The sequence below is a fragment of the Suncus etruscus genome, chromosome 3, assembly GCF_024139225.1.
Source record: "Suncus etruscus isolate mSunEtr1 chromosome 3, mSunEtr1.pri.cur, whole genome shotgun sequence".
Lineage (NCBI taxonomy): Eukaryota > Metazoa > Chordata > Mammalia > Eulipotyphla > Soricidae > Suncus > Suncus etruscus.
In genome coordinates, this window is record NC_064850.1 from 25678618 (window position 1) to 25701841 (window position 23224).

Consider the following 23224-nt stretch of genomic DNA (forward strand, 5'->3'; position numbering starts at 1 on the left):
GTCCCATATAGTCCCCCAAGCCATAGCCAGGAGTAACCCCTGAGCAGTACCGGGTGTGGCCCAAAAAACAAACAAACAAAAAAAAATCTCTGAATGCTCTGACTATAATCAATGGCAAGGCCAGGCCATTTTAGGACAGTTATTCTCCCCCTCAGCTTTCATCTTTGCTTTTCATCCTTGGTTTCTCATGCCTTTGGAAATGAGAGAGGGGGAATTCTAGGGCACAGCAGGAAGAGTAAGAAAGACACACAGAGCAATCCTAGGTAGTATGCAGTTCCTGGGACCAACCTGCCTAGTGTTGGAACACTCTCCTGCCATTTCTGCACATCAGCCTTAGGCAAATTTCCAAACCTCTATTTATCCCAGCTGCCTCCTGTATCATAAGAATATTAATATATTCTTATGAATTTTTGCAAGGAGTATATAAAATATTTTGGGGGGCTTTAGGGCCATACTCTGCAGTGCTCAGGGGTTACTCCTGGCTCTGCACTCAGAAATCACTCCTGGAAGGCTCAGAAGACAATAGGGGATGCTGGGGATCGAACCCAGGTCCATCCTGGGTCAGCCGTGTGCAAGGCAAACGCCCTACCACTGTGCTACCATTCTGGCCCCCATAAAATAAATTTTAGATAGAATTTTATAGGGGACCAAAGAGATAGTATAATGGTGAATGTGTTGCCAAGCAGCCAACACGGGTTCAATCCCCAACACCCAAGTACAGTATTCTGAGCTCCCCCTGGAGTTATTCTTGATCACAGTAGGTATGGCCCTCCAATAAAAACATATTTTTTATTTTAAAGAAGAAATACCTTTCATAAATCCTACTGATGAGTGAGACTATTTTTGTCTGTTTCTCTCCCTCTGACTTATTTCACTTAAAAGACATTATTGTAATAATACCCAGAGACAATAGAGATAAGGGCTGAAAGGACTGGCCCACAATATGAAGCTTACCACAAATGAGTGGTGAGTGCAGTTTGTGAAATAATTCCACTAACAACTATCACGACAATGGTACTGAGTGAGAAAAAAAAAAAGCCTCTCTTGAAGATAGGTAAGGGGTGGGGAGGACAGATATGGGGCAATGGTGGTGAGAAGGTTGCACTGGTGAAGGGGGGTATTCTGCTCTATAAATGAAACCCAAAACTACAAACATGTTTGTAATCATGGTGCTTTAATAAAGATATTATAAAAAAAAGAAAATAAAAAGGAAACACTATCCAGTTATTCCAATTCTAATATTTACCTGAAGAACACAGAAACTCTAATTCAAATAGATCTATACACCCAAAGGTTATTGCAACATTACCTACAATATCCAAAAATGGACGCAACCTACATACCCACTGATGAACAGATGTTGGGGCCGGAGAGATAGCACAGCAGTAAGGCGTTTGCCTTGCGTGTGGAAGGACAGTGGTCTGAATCCCGGCATCCCATATGGTCCCCCGTGCCTGCCAGGGGTGATTTCTGAGCGTAGAGCTCAGGAGTAACCCCTGAGCACTTCTGGGTGTGACCCAAAAACCAAAAAAAAACAAGGTGTTATGTAAACATGTGTCATACATATATTCAGATATATACACCTATATATATACACAATAGAATACTATTCGGTTATTAAAAAAGTGAAATACTACAATTTGCAACAATTAATTGGCCTCGTATAATAATCTAAGTGAAATCAATCATATTAAAAGAAAAAAGTACAAGATAAAGAAATTAACAAACAAACTCTTAGGCTGTCAGAACAAAAAAGTGATTACCAGAAGAAGCCCAAGAGGAATTGGTAAAAGGGCTCATTAGAATAGTGAAGACAAACTAAACTTATAGGTAGACATAATGTAGTGTCTAAGTTTATTTATAAGGATGTACACATGAAATGCATATAATGTAATATACTGAAGTTACTTCAAAAACCATTTATAAAAAAGAAATAAGCGGGGCCGGGCGGTGGCGCTGGAGGTAAGGTGTCTGCCTTGCCTGCGCTAGCCTAGGACGGACCGCGGTTCGATCCCCCGGCGTCCCATATGGTCCCCCAAGAAGCCAGGAGCAACTTCTGAGTGCATAGCCAGGAGTAACCCCTGAGCGTCACAGGGTGTGGCCCAAAAACCAAAAAAAAAAAAAAAGAAATAAGCATATTAATACTATTAATACATCTCCCAAATATATATATAAAGATAGCTTATTCAAACTCAGAAACAGATATCTGACTTGATGTACTGGCCAGTATTCTGTTTGTAACCTTTTCCTACACTATATAAATGCTCAATTGTTCCAATATTTGGCCAAATTTAGGCATTTGGTTGAGGTTAGTTTCTCCTTCAGCCAGAGAGGAGGCCTGCCTGAACCTGTCAAGGCATCCATGCTGCATAATCTTTAATCCATGAACAGAAAAACATACAACCCTTACTTTTTTGCTAATAGATCTTCAGGATAGGGTAAAGAATGGTCCTCCAAAAAGCCCAAATCCTGATCCCTACATGTTACCTTAAAAGGCAATGGGAGCGACTGAGGTAGCACAACAGGTCAGGAGCTTCTCAGAACCTCATATGACTACCCCAAGCACTGCCAAGAGCGATCTCTGAACACAGAACAGGAATAAGCCCTGGGTATCACCAGGTGTGGCCATGAAACAAAACAAATAAAAAAGCAAAAGGGAATGTGTAGACATGCTTTAAGCTAAAGCCCTGAGATGGGAAATTATCTGAGACCTGTGTTATACCTAATGGAATCACTAGGGTCATCAAAAATGGAAGAAGGAATAAAACTGAAAACCAGAAATCTGAGTCAAGCAGTAGAAAACTCTTGGAGCTATAAGCCCTTCCTCCAGCACCTCTGGGAGTGACTCCCAAGTACTTCTGGGAATTACTTCCTTACTCCAAAAATATCTGGGGCGGGAGGGCTAGACACATCCTTCATGAGCTAGAGCACATGCTTTCGAGGCATCTGGAAACAAAACAAAACATTCTGGGAACACAGGCAGGCATCAGTCAGAGAAAAATGTGAGTACCAAGAAGAAAAGTGTAGACAGACTACTGGGGCTGGAGAGATAGCATGGAGGTAGGGCATTTGCCTTACATGCAGGACGGTGGTTTGAATCCCATATGGTCCTCCAAGCTGGTAGGAGCGATTTCTGAGCATATAGCCAAGAGTAACCCCTGAGTGTGGCCCGGTGTGATCCAAAAACTAAAACAAAAAAACAAAAAAGACAGACTGCACTGCTGGCTCTGAAGATGGAAGCACAAGCACATGTCCAAGGTCATGGACATTTTTGAGAAGCTGGAAAAGACTAAGAAAAAAAAATCTCCACTAAGGGTCGGAGTGATAGTACAGCAGTAGGGCATTTGCCTTGCATGTGGCCAACCCCCAACAGATCCGGGTTCAATTCCCAGCATCCCATGTGGTGGTCCCCTGTGGCTAGTAGGAGTAATTTCTGAGCACAGAGCCAGGAGTAATAAACCCTGAGCATCACCGGGAGGAGGGGGAGGACCCAAATACCCGCCCCCAAAAAAAGATTCTCCACTAATGCCTCTTGAAAGGAACTTGATTTAAACCAACTGACACCCATGTCAGACTTCTAAACTACAGAATAATAATAATAATAAATAATAATGTAATAGCTGTGAGGTTTATACGGTCATGCTTACTGTTATTTTACTTTATGTTATTTTATTTGTTTTTCTCTCTGTGATGGGTATTCTATGTGGTACTCAGGAGACCCAGGAACCACCCAGTAATTCTCAGCCAACCAGACCTGAGGATTCAGAGCTGTGCATACTATGTCGTGTCAGGATACCTAGGCCATGCTAGCAGTGCTCAAGGGCCTCCAGTGATGCACCTGGGAATGCACAGGGATCAAGTAGTGCCAGAGACCAATCTGGGTCAGCCACATGGAAGGTATACTTCTTAACTGCTTACCCTTCTTTCCCACCCCTGGTCATTGTAACTTGTTACAGCAGCAATAGAAAACTAATACCATCCTAAATGTTATACTCTTGATGTATTTCTTTTTTTTTTTTTTTAAAAAAGCTAGAACACCTCTTTTTTATTAAATCCAATTCCCAATACCAGGAGGCTTCAGGGAGAGGGAGAGAGGGAGAGAGGGAGAGAGGAAGATAGGGAGAGAGGGAGAGAGAGAGAGAGAGAGAGAGAGAGAGAGAGAGAGAAGAGAGAGACAGAGAGAGAAGAGAGAGACAGACAGAGAGAGAGAGAGAGAGAGAGAGAGAGAGAGAGAGAGAGAGAGAGAGAGAGAGAGAGAGAAAGCACCTGGCAGTACTCAGAGGTTACTCCTGGTAGTCTGCTCAGAAATAGCTCCTGGCAGGCACGGGGGACCATATGGGACACCAGGATTCGAACCAATCACCTTTGGTCCTGGATCGGCTGCTTGCAAGGCAAATGCCGCTGTGCTATCTCTCTGGGCCCCACTCTTGATGTATTTCAGTGCACAATATAAAAAAAGTTTCTCTGGCTTTAATAAATACCCAAATACAGCTTCAAGTCACTTATGTAACAGAATAAGAGAATTATTGAAATAAGTAATCACCAGTCGCTAAGGCTTGTATTTAAAATATCTGGGGTATGGAGCTACCCATGTTCACATGGCTCGTTAGAGTGAGATGCACTTGGCATCATTTCCATCTATTGGGAACTAACAGCTTTGGTACTGAGTAAATGACTCCCATCTCTAACATACAAATACATAGATGACCATTTCCAATAGCCAGGGATGGGGTAGATGACAGGATAAACTGAGAATGCATCAATTCTTCCCTTAATAAAAACTAGTGACAGAATTCAGCTGGCTGAGACCTTCTTCTGCTCTCTCCTGTATGAACTGGTATGAACTGTATGAATTTGGCACAGTCAGGGAGCCCTGGTGAGCACAGACCTGATCCAGAACCCCCTCACAGCCCCCCATAGCCTCCTACCTGTCCCACCTGTTCCTTTCTGAATAGGTGACGGGTTGGCCCACGATGTGTCGTCTTCAAACTGAACCCAGCCACTGATGGCTGAGGCCAGGTCAGGGCTCCCAGGAGGGGAGGCTGCCTCCGAGATAAGGCCCATCTTCTCCGAAGAATCATCCTTTTCCGAATGGGAAAGGTCTTGAGAGGCTCCATCCCCAATGGGCGGCTCCGTGGAGGAGCTCTCCGAGGGCTCCGAGGAAGAGGACAATCCTGGTAGATAGTCCTCCGTGGCCCCTGAAATACAGCAGACACCAATATCACAGCATGGGAGGAAGGTCCAACTTGACTAGGGGTGGGGAGAGACAAAAAGCAAGGGTAGACAAGTGGTGAGCATCAGAACTCATGATGCTGGGGGCCAAATGAGAAAAGTCATTGGGCAGGAGCCTATAGTACAATGAGCAGGACACTTGCCAACCCAGGTTCATTCCCTAGCTGCCCCTTAGGATCCCCTGAGCACCTCCAGGTATGGCTCCAAACCACTCCCCTGTCCTTCCTCTCTGTACCCTGTCCCTCCCCAAACAAGAAAAAGCTATGCCTCTCTGCATCAGTGCTGAAGGAATGTTAATGTGAAATTGTGTAAAAGCAACAACCCCTGCATGTCTACAGTAGTCATAGCCCAGGAAGCGGGAAATATCTTGTCTCTGCTTCTCCCAGCATCTACTTCAGTGCTAAGGAGTCACAAATAAAATTCATTCAGGGACCAGAAAGATAACTCAGTGGCAGGACTTTTGCCCTGCACACAACCGATCCAGGCCAGACAGTGGTTCGAATCCTGGCATCCCAAATGGTCCGTCCCCCCACCCCCCCCCCACCCCACCCCCCGTGCCCCCGTCCCCCCATGCCTGTCTAGGGCGATTTCTGAACACAGAACCAGGAGTAACCCTGATCACCACCGGGTATGACCCAAAACAAACCAAAAAATACATTTAGAGAGGAAACAAGAAGAGTTAATTATGGCCCAGAGGTCAAACAGAACCATGTTGCACATATATGTAAACCACTAGGTACCAACACAGCACTAACACCCTGGCCAGCTGGTCCTTTCTTTAGCTTTATATCACACCTTTAACAGTCATCTCTAGATTTTCATCATCTATTTAACAGCAACAACAACAAAACGTTTATTGTTTATAGAATTACATCTTGATTATAAAGAGGTCACGCCAACCTACATGTTTTGTTTTTGTTATCTCTAAACAGATTATTTTTAAGTGTTTTACTTACTCAGACACTGTGAGATACAAAGTTACATAGCTGCTCATGACTGAGTTTCATTTATACAATGTTCCATCCCTTCACCAATGTCAACAGTTTCCCTTTCACCCCCCAGTCTGTATAGAAGACACTTTTGTCCTTTTAGGCACAGTGGCTTCCAATATTGTACTGAAGGGGTATCATGCCTATTACTTTAACTCTTTTCATCACCCAGATCTTGTCCAGAGTGATCACTTCCGGGCCCGAAGAGATAGCACAACGGTGTTTGCCTTGCAAGCAGCCGATCCAGGACCAAAGGTGGTTGGTTCGAATTCTGGTGTCCTATATGGTCCCCCGTGCTTGCCAGGAGCTATTTCTGAGCAGACAGCCAGGAGTAACCCCTGAGCACCGCCGGGTGTGGCCCAAAAACAAAAAAAAAACAAAAAACAGAGTGATCACTTCCTACTATCATTGTCATAGTGATCCCTTCTCTAATCTAATAACCTTTCCCATTGTGGCAAGCTTTCTACTATGGACCCGACCTCCTAGTCTTCATTGCTATTGTCTTTGTGTATTATTCTCTTACTGTGTTTCTTTATATCTCACCAATGAACAATCTACACATATTGTAATGCTTATCCACTACATATCAAAATGGTCAAATTTGCTATATAAAATATTTTTTGTGTTTTTTTTTTTTGGGGGGGGGAGGAGAGTCACACCCAGCAGTGCTCAGGGATTACTCCTGGCTCTGCACTCAGAAGTCGCTCCTGGAAGGCTCAGGGGACACTATGGGATGCCGGGAATCAAACCAGGGTCAGTCCTATGTTCGTCATATGCAAAGCAAATGCCCTACCACTGTGCTATCACTCCGGCCTAAAAGATAATTTTTGTTTTGAAGTTTTTTTTTTTATTAATGGGGCATCAACTCAGGGCCTCACCCACATAAATTATGCACTTTACCACTGAGTTACATCCTAAGCTCCTGAAAACTTTTCAAAACATCAAACTACTAATATAAAATTCCTTATTTTCCATTAGCCAGACAAATTGGTCCTCCCCTACTCAGTATTCCTTCTCCACCCTAGGATGTGATCTGGTGATTGGATTACTGGGTCCTTCCCTACTTAGTATTTGTTCTCCCACCTCCAGATGTGGTCTATTCCTTCATAATAAATACTTTGGGTTGCAGGAAAACGCTCTCTTTTGTTTCTGGACTTCCCAATGAGATTCATGCTTTTTACGAGCTGAAGGCTTGCATGTTGAAATTCCTGAACCCGTTTCTCTTTATTGTATATGTCTGGATTATTTCCCGTATTGATGTTTGCTTCCAGACCTGCATCTCTCAGGTATCCTGGCTTGGGAACTCGATGCCTAATTCTAACAATAAAGTATCTATACTAGCACCATCTGAAAGAAATGCAAGGTATGGGGGCCGGAGAGATAGCACAGTGGTGGGGAATTTGTCTTGCATGCAGCCAACCTGAAAGGGCCTTGGTTCACTTCCCGGCATCCCATGTGGGCCCCTGAGTCTGAAAGGAGCAATTTCTGAGCACAAAGTTAGGAGTAACCCCTGAGTGCCACCAGATATGGCCCAGAAACCAATCAATCAATCAAATTAAAAAAAAAAAAAGAAAATGCAAAGTAGGGGTCAGAGAGACAGCACAGCAGTAGGGCGTTTGCCTTGCATGCAGAAGGATGGTGGTTCGAATCCCGGAATCCCATATGGTCCTCAGAGCCTACCGGGGGCAATTTCTGAACGTAGAGCCAGGAGTAGCCTCTGAGTGTGGCCGGGTGTGAGCCCCCCTCCCCCAAAAAAATGCAAAGTAATCCCCTATCTAAAGTCTTGGAGGGTTTTTTTTAATTTATTTATTTTGGTTTTTGAGTCACACCCAGGGGCACACAGGGGTTGCTCTTGGCTCTGCACTCAGAAATCACTCCTGGCAGGTTTGGGGGACCAGATGGGATACCAAGGATCAAACCAAAGTGGGCAAGATGCAAGACAAATGCCCTAACCACTGTGCTATCTCTCAGGCCCAAAAGTCTTGGAGTTTTGGATTTGTCTTCTTTGGCTTTGCTTTATTTTAGGGCTACACCTAGCAATACTCAGAGGTTATTTCTGGCTATACACTCAAGATTTACTCCTGGAGAGCTTGGGAGACCATATGGCATGCTGGGGATTGAACCCAAGTCAGTCACATGGAAGACAAAGACCCTACACACTGTACTATCTAGACTTACACACTAAAGAGAAAGGGCTCAAAAGCCTGAGGAACCTACTTTCCATACAAGAGTAAAATCACCAGATAAATAACAAACAATAATGAATAGTAAACATAATAACAGATAACCAAATAAATATTTTTAGTAAAAAAATCAATGAACTAAAATTACTTTTAATGTGTATTTCAACCTATAGTAGTGAAAAGGTATAATTGTAACATGTAATTAATATATTATAAAAAGAGTAAAGAATATGCTGAACTTCAGAATTCAAAGGGGCTATTTCACACATAAAATGCACCTCAACCGGAACTAGGCACACTTCCACACTTGGACAGAAACTTGTCTACCATATTGTATGACACAGCCTAAAACTCCCTTTTCCAGGGGCTTGTGAGTTGTTTCAGTTGGCTATGCAGTTGCTGTAGAACAGAGCTGGCAGACACAGCTATACAAATATATCCCTCTTAACCTTCCTCCCTGAGCACCAGTTCCTAAAAGCCAATTTAGCCATCATTTTATGGTCATTGTGAATAATTCCCAAGTTCTTTCTAAGTGCCAGGCACTGTTCTGATATTTTATGCTTGTGAACTCATTTAATCCTCACAACCATGCAAGGAGTACATCTACTGCACACAGAGTTTAAATAAAAAGCCCACCAATGGCACAGCATTCAGGCATGAAGAAACCAGGTCTGAGCTGAAACAATTTGGCTCTAGAGTCCATTGATTTTAACAATATGATCTGAATGTTGAGTGCTTTGTAAATACAAAGTTCACACATTTTGGGCAATAAAAATAGCTAATGCTCTTTATGTTTTCATTCTTTTTTTTTTTTTTTTTTTTTGGTTTTTGGGCCACACCCGGTAACGCTCAGGGGTTACTCCTGGCTATGCACTCAGAAGTCGCTCCTGGCTTGGGGGACCATATGGGACGCCGGGGGATCGAACCGCGGTCCGTCCAAGGCTAGCGCAGGCAAGGCAGGCACCTTACCTCTTTGCGCCACCGCCCGGCCCTATGTTTTCATTCTTCCATGTTTGGGGCTCAAAGGCACCTAAGAGTTTCCCCAACCCAAAGTTTCTAAGTAAAAGAATCTGCATCAATCATAGGAAAAGTGAACAATTTTTCCCACAGTCAGTTTGTCACCAAAAGAATGGTGAAGCAGATGCCCCTTAAAACAACAGCCCTGATCCTTTGCCTGTGATCTCATTTAAGAAACAAACTGTGGACCCGGAGAGATAGCACAGCCGTGTTTGCCTTGCAAACAGCCAATCCAGGACCAAAGGTGGTTGGTTCGAATCCCGGTGTCCCATATGATCCCCCGTGCCTGCCAGGAGCTACTTCTGAGCAGACAGCCAGGAGTAACCCCTGAGCACCGCCGGGTGTGGCCCAAAAACCAAAAACCAAAAAAAAAAAAAAAAAAAAAAGAAAAGAAACAAACTGTGGGGCCAGAGAGATTGCATGGAGGTAAGGAATTTGCCTTTAATGCAGAAGGTCATTGGTTCGAATCTTGGCATCCCAAATGATCCCTCGAGCCTGCCAGAAGCAATTTCTGAGCAAGGAGCCAGGAGGAACCCCTGAGTGCTGCCAGGTGTGACCCAAAAACCAAAAACAAACAAACAAACAAAAAAAAAAACTGTGTACATATACCACAACTTCTTGATCTATTCATCCATAGTTGAGCATTTGGATGGTTTCCATATCTTGGCAATTGTACTAAGTGTGGCAATGAACACAGTTGTACATCTATCATTTCAAAGTAATGTTTTGCTTTGTTTTGTTTCTTTTGGTTTTTGGGTCACACCTGGCAGCGCTCAGGTACTCCTGGCTCTATGCTCAGAAATTGCTCCAGGCAGGCTCAGGGGACCATACAGAATGCTGGGATTTGAACCACCATCCTTCTGCATATAAGGCAAATGCCCTACCTCCATGCTATCTCTCTGGCCCCTCAAAGTAATGTTTTTGAGGTCTGAGAATTGATGTTTGAGTTGTATGATAGTTCTAGTCCTGTTTTTTAATAAATACCTATATTACTGGTGATGGGTGTAGTGTTGACATTTTATGCATGAGAAATCATTATTAATAGTATTGTAAACAATGAATCTCAAATAATAAAAAAAATGTTTTATAAGAGACAGAAAAGAAACAAAAGCACTCCTTACCCTCAGAAGAAGCAGGAAAGAGTGGCTCCTCATTGAAGGAGACCCACTCTGCCTGGTGGGCAGCAGTCACGTGATCCAAGGTTGTCATGCTAGAGGATGCTCATCATTTTCACAGTGCTAGCTTTGGCAGCCCCCAGAGCAGTGTCTGGGCTGAGGAGTGGATAAGGCAGGCGTAGGGTTTGTGATGGGATTTTTGCAGAGGGCAGCACTGACAATGCATGCAACAAGCCTCTTTTGCCTCTGATTAATCTGTCAAGAAGAAACGTTTTTGAAAATATTTAAAATTTTCAAAAATAATCATAATAATATTCAACCTACACAGACCTCCTTTTAATACTAACCCCCACCCCCAGGAAGGCTGTGAGTAATCTTCAAAATTGTCTTCTCTTAGCTCATCTTTTGGTCACAATTACTTTATTTTGAGGTTTTTAGGTTTTGTTTTGTTTTGTTTTTCATTTGTTTGTTTTCTTGGGTTTTTTTGTTTTGTTTGTTTGTTTTTAGTTTTTGGGTCACATCCAGTGGCATTCAGGAGTTACTTCTGGCTCTGCACTCAGAAATCGCTACTGATTGGCTCGGGGGACCATATGGGATGCCGGGATTTGAACCACCATCCATCCGTCTTGGATCCGCTGAATGCAAGGCAAATGCCCTGCTACTATACTATCTCACCAGCCCTTGAGGTGTTGTTTTTTTTTTTTTTTTTGTTTTGTTTTTTGTTTTTGGGCCACACCCGGTAACGCTCAGGGGTTACTCCTGGCTATGCGCTCAGAAGTTGCTCCTGGCTTGGGGGACCATATGGGACACCGGGGGATCGAACCGCGGTCCGTCCAAGGATAGCGCAGGCAAGGCAGGCACCTTACCTTTAGCGCCACCGCCCGGCCCCGAGGTGTTTTTTTTATTAGAGGGAAAGATTGTGTTTACCAAGGTCATACCTGTTGATGCTCAGGAGGTCAATCTGAGATGGGAATTGAACCTGAAGCACTGTGCATAGTAGGCATACAGTTCAGTTCTCTGCGCTTTCACTCTAGCCCCTGTACCCCTTTTCCTGATTGGCATATCTACTTTATTTGGGGGGGGTCACACCCGGCAGTGCTCAGGGGTTACTCCTGGATCTATGTTCAGAAATTGCCCCTGGCAGGCACAGGGGACCATATGGGATGCCGGGATTCAAACCAGCGTCCTTCTGCATGAAAGACAAACGCCTTACCTCTATGCTATCTCTCCGGCCCCCTGACATACCTACTTTTAAGATCCCAATCTCTGCACAGGTTTCATTGCTATCTGAGAGCAACATATTTGCACTTGGGCCAATTTGGTAGCTTACTTTTTTAAGTCTAGAAATGTTAGGATTTTTTTTAATATAATGTCAATAGTGTTCCTAGATCCAAAAACTGAATTGAACAAGTTTATCAGTTAGGAATGCTCTACTTTCAGGTTGTAGAGGAAGCCTTTATATCAATCTTGTAATTAATCAAATATATTTTTAGCAATTAGATGTCCATATTCCCCAGTTAGCATATTTTGGATATAGATTTTTCTATAATATAATGTATATATGTATATTGTATATATATGTTATAATATATAATGGCATACTTTTAAAACAAATATTAAATAAGACATTTCTAACTTTTTTCACTATCTTTTACCAAATGATTAAATGAAATCATATTCCTTCCTATTAAATCAGTGCAAATTCTTGCCTTAGGCAGGTAGCTTTTTGCAAATCTGATTTAAACCTTTGGCAGAAAACCAGAAATCCCAGATGGTACATCCAAGCATAGTTTACCAATGAAGAAAAACAGAAATGGAGTCATCTTGTTCATCTGAAGTAATGGTTAGGTAAGGAAGATTTTAGTAAAAATATGAGTTAATTAAATAGATTTTCATGAAGTGGGAGAGATAATACTGCAGGTAGGGTGCTTGCCTTGCATACGACTAATTGGGTTCAATATGTGGCACCCCATATGGTTCTCCCAAACCAGACAAGGTGATCACTGTGCTCAGAGCCAAGAGAAAGCCCTAAGCTCCACATGGTGTGGCTAAAAAAATACATTTTTAACTTAAACCAATTACAAATTAGTCAAGCATCTACCATATTATTATATATTATATAATAAATTATATTATCTCTATATAGAATATTTGTAGATAGTCTTATTTATATTACTTATGCCCTTGAACCTAGGTTTATCTGATAATGAATTAATAAAATATGAATAAATGCAAAATTAATGTGTTTCCACAAAATAGCTACTATATACCTTGAGCAACACCAATTCTTATTTACTTTTAATATTTATTAAATTTTGTTATTTAATATTTATCAATATTTATTTTAACATAGAATAATTTAACCAAGAGTCTTCTTACTGACACACAATAAAATGAAGATGTTACAGGGTATTATTTATCATAGGGTATTATTTATATCTATGACAAAAGTATTTGCTGGCAAAAATCAGAATAGATTTAGTTAAGAGGCTTGCATTTGTGCAATTAAAAATAGTTTTATTGTACTATAAAGCAGTAGTCATTGAAACAGTTGAGTAAAGATAGACTCTCGGATCAATGGAATAGACTTGAATATCCTGAGATTGATTCTCATGTATATATACGATCAATTAATCTTTGATAAAGGGACAAGAAATACAAAGTGGAGCAAGGAAAACCTTGTGAACAAGTGGTGTTGAGAAAACTGGTAAACTACATGGAAAAAAAAAACTACATGCAAAAACTACATGACAAAAGTCAAATCAAAATGGATTACAGACCTTGATATCAGACCTGAAAAAATAAGGTACATAGAGGAAAATATAAGTAGAACATTCTGTGACACTGGTGCTAAAGACATCTTCAAGGATGAAACACCACTGACCAGTCAAGAAGCAGCAAAGATAAACAAATAAGACTACATTGAACTAAGAAATTTCTACACCACAAAGAAAATGGTCACTAGAATACAATAGACTACCCATAGAATGGAAGAAACTATTCGCCAATAATTTCATCCATCTGATTAGGGGTTAACGTCTAAGACATATAAGACATTGGTAAAGCTTAACAGGAAAAAACATCTGATCCCATTCAAAAATGGGAAGAACAGATAACAAAAAATTCCTCAAAGAAGAAATACAGAAGGCCAAAGGCAGAAGAAAAAATACTCCACATCATTAATCATCAAGGAAATGCAAATCCTATATATACCACAGAGACTAGGACTCTCATTTACTGCCAGTCAAAACATTAATTGGTTCAGGCATTTCAGAAAACAATATGAATATTCCTCAAGAAACAAGAAATTGAGATTCCATTCAACCCAGCAATTCCACTCCAAGAAATATATACCTTAGGGGTCCAAAAGCACAATACAAAAAGGCCTCTGTAATCCTATGTTCATTGCAGTCAGAATTTGGAAACAACCCAAGTGCCCAAGAACAGATGAGGGGTACATCTGCATTATGCAGCTGTTAGGAAAAATGAAGCCATGAAATTTGCTTATACATGGGTGAATATGGAGAGTATTATGCTGAGTGAAATGAGTCAGAGGGACAGGAATAGACATAAAATAATCATATTAATTTGTGGGATATGGGGCCGGCGAGGTGGCGCTAGAGGTAAGGTGTCTGCCTTGCAAGCGCTAGCCAAGGAAGGACCGCAGTCGATCCCCTGGCGTCCCATATGATTCCCCCAAGCCAGGGGCAATTTATGAGCACTTAGCCAGGAGTAACCCCTGAGCATCAAATGGGTGTGGCCAAAAAACAAAACAAATTTGTGGGACATAAAAAAAATATGGTATCAATATCCAGAGGCTCTAGAAACAAGGGCCAGGAGAACCAATCCATGGTAGGAAGCTTGCCACAAATAATGGGAGATTGCAGTTAGGGACCAGTTGAGAGAGTGCAGAAGGAACCACTGTGACAATAATCACATTGGACAAGAACTGGGAGCTGAAAGCAGGCAAAGTGATATGAAAAGTGACAGAGACAGCAGGAGAAAAGGCGGGGTGTGTGTGGACAAAAACTGGTGGGAAAAGAGCACTAGTGAAGGGTATAATACATCGCATGACTGAAACTCCATCTTGAACAACTCTGTAGTTGTGTATCTTACAGTGAGTCTACTAAAAAAGTTATGTATAAAAATAAATAATTAAACTGGGGCCGGAGTGATGATGCAGCAGTAGGGCATTTGCCTTGCATGCGGCTGATCCAGGACACATCTCGGTTCGATCCCCAGCATCCACATATGGTCCACCAAGCCAGGAACAATTTCTGAGCTAAGAGTAACCCCTGAGCGTCACTGGGTGTGGCAAAAGAAATTCAATTCAATTCAATTCAAAGAAAAAATAGTTGTATTGTAAGTTACTGCCTATAAATAACTGAAATATAACATATAATGAACCTAGAATTTGTCATGTATATATTTTCAGACCATTCTTCATTGGCTCAATAGTGATTTTAGTTGTGTCAGATGCATATTAACTTAATTTTTCTACAGATAATGAAATATTTCCCTATGGGACACTTTATGTTTGGATGTTTCCTATAAAGTTCTGAGAGGAAGAATTCACTTATCCTAGGATAAACTCCTTTTTTTTTTTTTTTTTTTTTTTTTTTTGGTTTTTGGGCCACACCCGGCATTGCTCAGGGATTACTCCTGGCTGTCTGCTCAGAAATAGCTCCTGGCAGGCACGGGGGACCATATGGGACACCGGGATTCGAACCAACCACCTTTGGTCCTGAATCGGCTGCTTGCAAGGCAAACGCCACTGTGCTATCTCTCCGGGCCCTCCCTTTTTTTTTCTACAATAACATTATTCCACCCAAAGAATGACCAAGTAGGAATCATTAACCAGCAAGTAAATTAGATGGATTGAGTTAGTTTGGGACAGATACAGCATTTAAACCCAGGTCTTCTCATGACAAAAGATTCAAACCTTTGGTTCCATGTTATAGCTTCTCTCCAGCTTCTTCAGATGTTGATATCACTCCATATGGTACTAGCTAGAGGCCAAGATTAGATAGGAAAGTTGAAGACTCAGATTCCTCCTCTTCCAACAACAGAAGCACATAAAACCAGATCATAAAAACAACAACAAATCCCCAGTAGAGTTCAAGTGCTAACATATGCAGAGTCATATCTCAGAGGGAAAAACATCCTGTGATCCTGTGATGCTGAATCCAGTGAAATTCATAAATGAGTGGGGAATAGAGTGGGGAAGGGAGGAGAAAGAAAAGTGTAAAGGCAATACTATGCCTCATATCTTAGTCCTACAATATTCCTCTTTTTTTTTTTTTTAATTTTGGGCCATACCCGATGATGCTCAAAGGTTACGCCTGGCTCTGTGCTCAGAAATTGCTCCTGGCTTGAGGGACCATATGGAATGCTGTGGATCAAACCCAGGTCCACCTGGGTCAGTCGCTTACAAAGCAAATGCCCTATCACTGTGCTATTGCTCCAGCCCCAGCCCTACAATATTCTAAAGCCCAACAATTCAACTCTCAAATACTGCAGAAGAGAAAACTGAGGCCCAAGGAAATTAAATACAGCAATAGGGAGAGACTGAGAGCATAGGCCTGGGAGTATATTCATAGTTGACTGACTTTCAGTTGATCTGGAAGCTTCAATATAACCTACACAGCAAGAATAACAAAATTCACTGTATAATTGTAAGTATTAAGACAATTTGTACTAATTTATGAGCCGTGGGAATATTAAACCTCCAACAATAAGGTTAACAACAGGTGACCTTCCAATGGGCTAACAAGCTACTCGGCACCAATCCAAATACTTTGAAGGTCAGCTCTCACCACCACTGTGGTAAAACAACTTTCCTGAAGTAGCACTGTGTGTTAGTGTAAGTTTGGGAATACAATGTCCCCCCCCCCTTTTTTTTTCGGTTTGGTTTTTGAGTTACACCTGGCAGTGCTCAGGGGTTACTCCTGGCTCTGTACTCAGAATCGCTTCTGGCAGGCACGGGGGACCATATAGGATGCCAGAATTTGAACCACCATCTGTCCTGGATCAGCTGCATGCAAGACAAATGCCCTACCGCTGTCTAGCTCTCCGGCCCTTACAATGTCCCTTTTGTGGAACCATCTCACTTCTGTCACACAGACAATTTTGTGACTTCCCTGCTCATAGTTAAGAGAAATCATAACTATGACTTTCCCAGTTAGAGTTAGATCTGTTCTCTGAGATGTGAGTGGAACTAACACTTCACCTCCTTTTACAGATAGAGGCACACAGGGTTTGAGGAAAAAGACTGCTAAGATCTGAAAGTATTAGTGAAGAAGAAGCCTCTATAGATTCATCTACTCTTCCTTGGCTTATTCCTCCCAGAGACAAGTTATAGATTATTAGTAGTCTCAAGAATATTTGGCAGAGGGGCCGGAGAGATAGCATGGAGGTAAGGTGTTTGCCTTTCATGCAGGAGGTCATCGGTTCTAATCCCGGCGTCCCATATGGTCCCCTCTATCTGCCAGGAGCAATTTCTGAGCCTGGAGCCAGGAATAACCCCTGAGCAATGCCGGGTGTGACCCAAAAACCACAAAAAAAAAAAGAATATTTGGCAGAATAAACATATTACAGGGGCTGGAGCAATAGCACAGAGGGTAGGGCATTTGTCTTGCATGCAGCCAATCCGAATTCGATCCCTGTTATCCCATATGGTCCCCTGAGCCTGCTAGGAGTAATTTTTGAGTGCAGAGCCAGAATGTTACCAGATGTGACCCAAAACCAACCCCCCCCCCCAAAAGAAGAACAACTATAGTACAGACAATCCACAACCACAGCCTTATAAAATGGATCCTAGGAATTTGCCATGAAATAGTTCTCTATAAACAAGGGCTTCTAAAATTTTTTCTACTCATGATCATTATTCATCTAAGCAATACAATGCAGACATGTGCTACCAGTAACACTTCTGATTCTTTATGCCTTTGATTTTCAGCTCATTTTTGGTGGATACATGTTCAGAAACCTTGTACTGCTGTCCAATGTGGGACGCCACATTCAGTTACATAACTCCAGAGTTTAAGAAGCTAGGCTATAACCTTGAAGAGTGCTTTGTAAGAAACTGCAAACCCACAGAGAAACCCAGTTATTGTGAGGCTAGGTTCATACAGGAATTGGGCACTCTGTTAAAACCTCAACCCATTTTTAGAATGTGAATCATAAAATAAGACTGCGAATAACCTCAAATTAGTGCATTGGCATAGGGCTGACCAAAAGACACTAAAACTTTATTGAAATCCCTGGGTTGACATTTCAGAGAAATGCCTTCTTCACCTCCTGTTCAAACTAAAACTGGGGTGACTAGAGAAGGTAATTTGTGTCAGCAAAATATATTTGCCTTAAGCCAGTTATTTCTATATATTCATGAGTCTTATGTGTCCTGAAAGGTACCAGCTATTATCTGGGACACATCTCCACAAGAAGCTCACAATCTAGCTGGGAAAATGTAGATGTGTCTACCAAAGAGTACCTGATAGCCAGATATAGGCAAGGCTTAGAATCTTGCCTAAATGAATTGGATTTCAAGGACTTTTGTGCCTTTTCTGGACACAGAGTTGCTAATAAGCTACTAAGGATGTCTTTCCACAATATTTATTAGACTGAGCCACAATGACTCCAGTATTGCGTGACACTAGTGTCCCTGGCCATCTCAATAACAAATACATCACTTATGGCAAGTCTAATATGATGCTAAACTGTACCAGAGAATGACCTGAGTATATATATCCCAACACACTTGTGGTCCCCTCTCTTTAATATGGGACTCTCTCTTCTCTCTAGACTATCCTGTAGATTCCAGCACTTCAATGCCCCATACTCTGATCTGTCTCCTTAGCTCACCAGGAATTCTGTCCTCAGTCTCTCTCCAGTTTACTGTGCTAAGCCAGGAAATTCTCTTGGATGAGAGCCAGTAATATCTTGGGCTCACTCATGAAATTTTCCTTATTTCAGAATCAGAATACTGTACTTTCTACTGACCAATGCCTTCAAAAATGCCTCATATACTATTAAGTTTTGTGGCTGTTTATTGCAGAAACCACTAAAAGTGTGTTAGCAATTATAGCAAGAATTTAATGTCTTTTCCTGGAACATTTATTCTGATTTATGTTCATTTCTTCAAGAAGGAAAAAGGAGATCAGTTATGATCTGTGAAAATTATAGTCATTTTTATTAATTACCTAAAATAATCACAAAATTTATAGAACTTTCATAAATTACCTGAAGAAGAGAGCCAGAGTTTTATACAGTTATATGAATTCTTTCCATCCATTCAAAGCTAGAACAACACTTACATTTGTTAAGTTAGCTAGGTTCTTTCATTCCATAATTCTTGCTTGGTTCATGATTCAATTGAAATTATTTAAATCTGAGAACACAGACATTTTCTTCCTATATCACTCTGTTATATATATTCAACTTGACAGCTACTCAGAATTTTTCACATCTACTGCTAGGTTTTGAGGCTGAGCATTGCAATGCAGTCAATTGTTTAAGTTTTGTGCAGAAACATTTTAAATAATATTTTAGGACCAACTCCAAAAACCTGAGAGTGAGGCCTCAATTTCTTTTCCTGATCAAGTACAAGCACAGTAAGGACAAATGGAAAACTGGGGGAAACTAAATGATGGAAAAAATAAGTTTGGGCGAATCCTTATGTTTCCTTCCATTTTTTGCAAAGACATCCAGCCTATTTATTGAACTTAAACTATGTACTAGGAATTATACACAATACAAATATATAAATATTAACTATGGCTTTATACTCTGAGACTTCTGTAGGCTAAAGAAAGCACAAATGGGGCCCGGAGAGATAGCACAGCGGCGTTTGCCTTGCAAGCAGCCGATCCAGGACCAAAGGTGGTTGTTTCGAATCCCAGTGTCCCATATGGTCCCCCGTGCCTGCCAGGAGCTAATTCTGAGCAAACAGCCAGGAGTAACCCCTGACCACCACCAAGTGTAGCCCAAACCCCCCCCCAAAAAAAAGCACAAATATAAAATCTGGAAGTTAAAATAACTTCACTACTTCCTTCATAAATTCTCAGAATGAACACTCCTGGAAGACCCAATTACCCTACAATGATGTAAATCAAATTAAGGACATGAAGTATACAGTTTCTCTTCCTCCTTCTAATTTTTCTTGAGAAGAGAAAAAAGTAGACTCTAGGTTAACAAGACAAGAAAAAAATTCATTCATTGAGAACATACGCACATTCTTTTTTAATTAAAAAGTGCCCTTGGGGCCGGGCGGTGGCGCCAGAGGTAAGGTGCCTGCCTTGCCTGCGCTAGCCTAGGATGGACCGCGGTTCGATCCCCCGGCATCCCATATGGTCCCCCAAGCCAGGAGCGACTTCTGAGCGCATAGCCAGGAGTAACCCCTGAGCGTCACCGGGTGTGGCCCAAAAACCAAAAAAAAAAAAAAAAGTGCCCTGATAGTTCGGGGGGGGGGGGGCAAGTATCCTTCCTTTGTGTGCTATTCCTACCATTTTACCTTTTTTTTTTGTTTTTTGTTTTTTGGGCCATACCCATTTGATGCTCAGGGGTTACTCCTGGCTAAACACTCAGAAATTGGCCCTGGCTTGGGGGGACCATATGGAAAGCCGGAGAATCGAACCGCGGTCCTTCCTTGGCTAGCGCTTGCAAGGCAGACACCTTACCTTTAGCGCCACCTCGCCAACCCCACTATTTTTTTTTCTTTAATTCTTTAAAACTGTAGTCATCCTCACTTCACTTTTCACTGCTGTTGCAATGGGCAGGGCTGTACATGTGTGGCTCATAGGGGACAGAAGATTGTACACTTTAGTTGTGGTGCGAGCACACCACTGCATACAGCGTGCCAAAGATGGCATATTCAGGGGATCGCAATGTGGCATATCAGAATCACAACTGGTATGCCAGGTGGTGCTCAGAGTCAAATTTGCAATATTTTGCCACTGAGTCACATTGTTACGCTTTATACATTTTAATTAAAAAGGAAATAGATCATTCTTCTTCCATTGGGCGTTGTAAAGCAAACAGAAGGAATACCTCAGCCTCAAGTCAGGCTCAAGTCCAAAAGAAACATCATATTTTAGTGCTAATCCAGATCTATCAATGATTTTCCATAAACTAACTTCCTGTTAGGTCTCTCATTTTTAATCTTGCATACTCTGAAATTTATTATTTTCAAATATCTGCTTTTGCCACTCTAGTCACATTATTTGTTCATGGGTAAAAAACACACACATAAACATAAGCATGCATGATACATAAGTGTATTTCAAGGTTATGGTTACAAATATTTCACTGTGTAATTTTTCTCCAAAATAAAAAAATCCTAAGAAATATTCTATTTAACCATTCCATCGCTCCACATTCAGAGTAAGAGCCAGGGACTTAAGTCACACTTGGCGTGAAAATCAGGCTGCCTCTGCTCTTCGGTGCATTCCTGGGGCAATGTCCCTGAATGACATCCCCAGGTAGTTGAACAGCATGTATCACGTTCAGTGAATGACCTGGTAGAGGTCAGGATTTAAGATTTACAAAACACTTTCTAGTACCTTCAGCTCTTAGAAGGTATTGGCTTATTCCATCTTGGTTAAATCCTCTAGGTTCACTTCACTTTCATATGGAAAAACAATATTTAGCCTGTATGAAAGTGGGATTGATATAAATTTTTTTCCTTTGAAACTTGATTTTAGAACCATGGCCTATAACTGATTATTTTCTAGGCATCTTTAGGGATGTTATGGGATCTTCTTGATTACCAAATTTCCTGGAGTTGTCCTGGGGTTTTTCAAAAAGCTTAATAAATTATAACATTTGACCGAAGTTAAGATGCCATATATTGTTAAATATATATAGTTAAATAAGTATATATATATATATATATATATATATATTGGTTTGGGGGCCAACTCGGCAGCACTCAGGGGTAACTCCTGGCTCTACACTCAGAAATTGCTCCTGGCAGGCCCAGGGAACCATATGGAATGCCATGAATCAAACTCAGGTCCGTACTGGATTAGCTGCAAATGCCCTACCACTATGCTATCACTCTGGCCCAGATTGTTAAATTACTTTAATTTTTAGATTATAAAGTATTTTTAAATGTATACATGCATGTATCTATCTCAGAACCAATAAAATGTATACATTAGGGGCCAAAGCGATAGTACAGCGGTAGGGCGTTTGCCTTGCACACAGCTGCCAGGATGGACCTCAGTTCGATCCTTGGTGTCCCATAGGGTCCCCAAGCCAGGAGCGATTTCTGAGCACATAGCCAGGAGTAACCCCTGAGTATCGTCGGGTGTGGCCCAAAAACAAAACAAAACAAAACAAAAAAAGAAACCCAAAAATGTATACATTATACCAAATACTTTTTTTTTTTTTTTTTTTGGTTTTTGGGCCACACCCGGCGGTGCTCAGGGGTTTCTCCTGGCTGTCTACTCAGAAATAGCTCCTGGCAGGCACGGGGGACCATATGGGACACCGGGATTCGAACCAACCACCTTGGGTCCTGGATCGGCTGCTTGCAAGGCAAACGCCGCTGTGCTATCTCTCCAGGCCCTATACCAAATACTTAACAATTATACCTTACCATATATTTCCAGAATGTAAAGAAGATCAGGAAGTATTTCATTTTTACAATAATTCTGAGATAAGTAAAAGACATTTTCTCTTTTGATATATAAGGAACTGGGTCATATAAGATGCTTGACTAGTTTAAGATGATGAAAAACTAGCAGTAATAGTGGAGGGGCAGGATCAGTTCACTGATTCTAAACACTATCTCTTTTCTCTCTACCATAATGACACCCAGAAAACAGATATAATAATAGCTGTTAGCTTTGTCACCATCATCCATTTCTGCTCATTTTCCAGCATCAATGGTGGTTTCTCATTTGTTAAGCCCATAAAAGCAATTCTTACCCCTGTTCTCCCAGCCTCCTACGTACCTACACTGGAGGTCACTGGACCAGAGTATGGCAATGAAACATAAAGAAAGATATATTGAGAAATAAGATTTTAAAAATGTTTTACTTTGCTTTACATCCTCAATATTCTTCATGCAACCCTAATCCTTTAATTTTATCTTGAAAAAGGTCATGAAAGCCAAAGATAAAAGTTATTTCTACATATAGGAAAACGTAAGAGAGTCACAGTCATTGTCCTTAATGTCTCTGAAGAAGTATCAACAATCATTCACATCTTTACTTATTTTTATATAAAACTATTAAGCTTTTTCTGATCAGTTCTCTGAAGTATACAGGTGACTGCAATTTTGACTGATAGAAAGGATAAACTGTACAAGCAGGATTCTAAGGTGACTTCCAGGATCTCTACATGCTATTATTAACTACCATGATTATGTCATGCTAGAGGAAATTGGGGATTCCGTAGTGTAATTAAGGTTACAAACAAATTGACCTTAAGAGAGGGTGTCTCTCCATGTGAATCTAACCTAATCAATGGACTCTTTGAAAGCAGAGTTTTCTCCAGCTGGTAGCAGAAAAGGAAGTCAGAAACCCAAGGAGGGAGGGTGGCATCTCCATTGCTGAGATGAAGGCAGCCACAGGGCAAGGAAAGAACTAAGGAGTATTCAAGGCAGAGGAAACCAAAGAGAAAGAGTCTCAGATGGGAAAATAAGAACAAATAACAACAAGGGGGAAAAAAACCTTGAATCCTG

General features: G+C 41.3%; 1 protein-coding gene across 1 annotated transcript in view; it reads right to left on the bottom strand.

The window, feature by feature from the left end:
• STON2 (stonin 2) overlaps window positions 1-23224 on the bottom strand; it is a 188136-nt gene that overhangs the window by 134167 nt on the left and 30745 nt on the right. Inside the window, exons 2-3 of the mRNA XM_049770335.1 lie at window positions 10543-10791; window positions 4929-5198 (exon numbers count right to left, since the gene is read on the bottom strand). Coding sequence (XP_049626292.1) covers window positions 4929-5198; window positions 10543-10630 — 358 coding nt within the window. The 5' untranslated portion in view covers window positions 10631-10791. The remainder of the gene's footprint in view (window positions 1-4928; window positions 5199-10542; window positions 10792-23224) is intronic.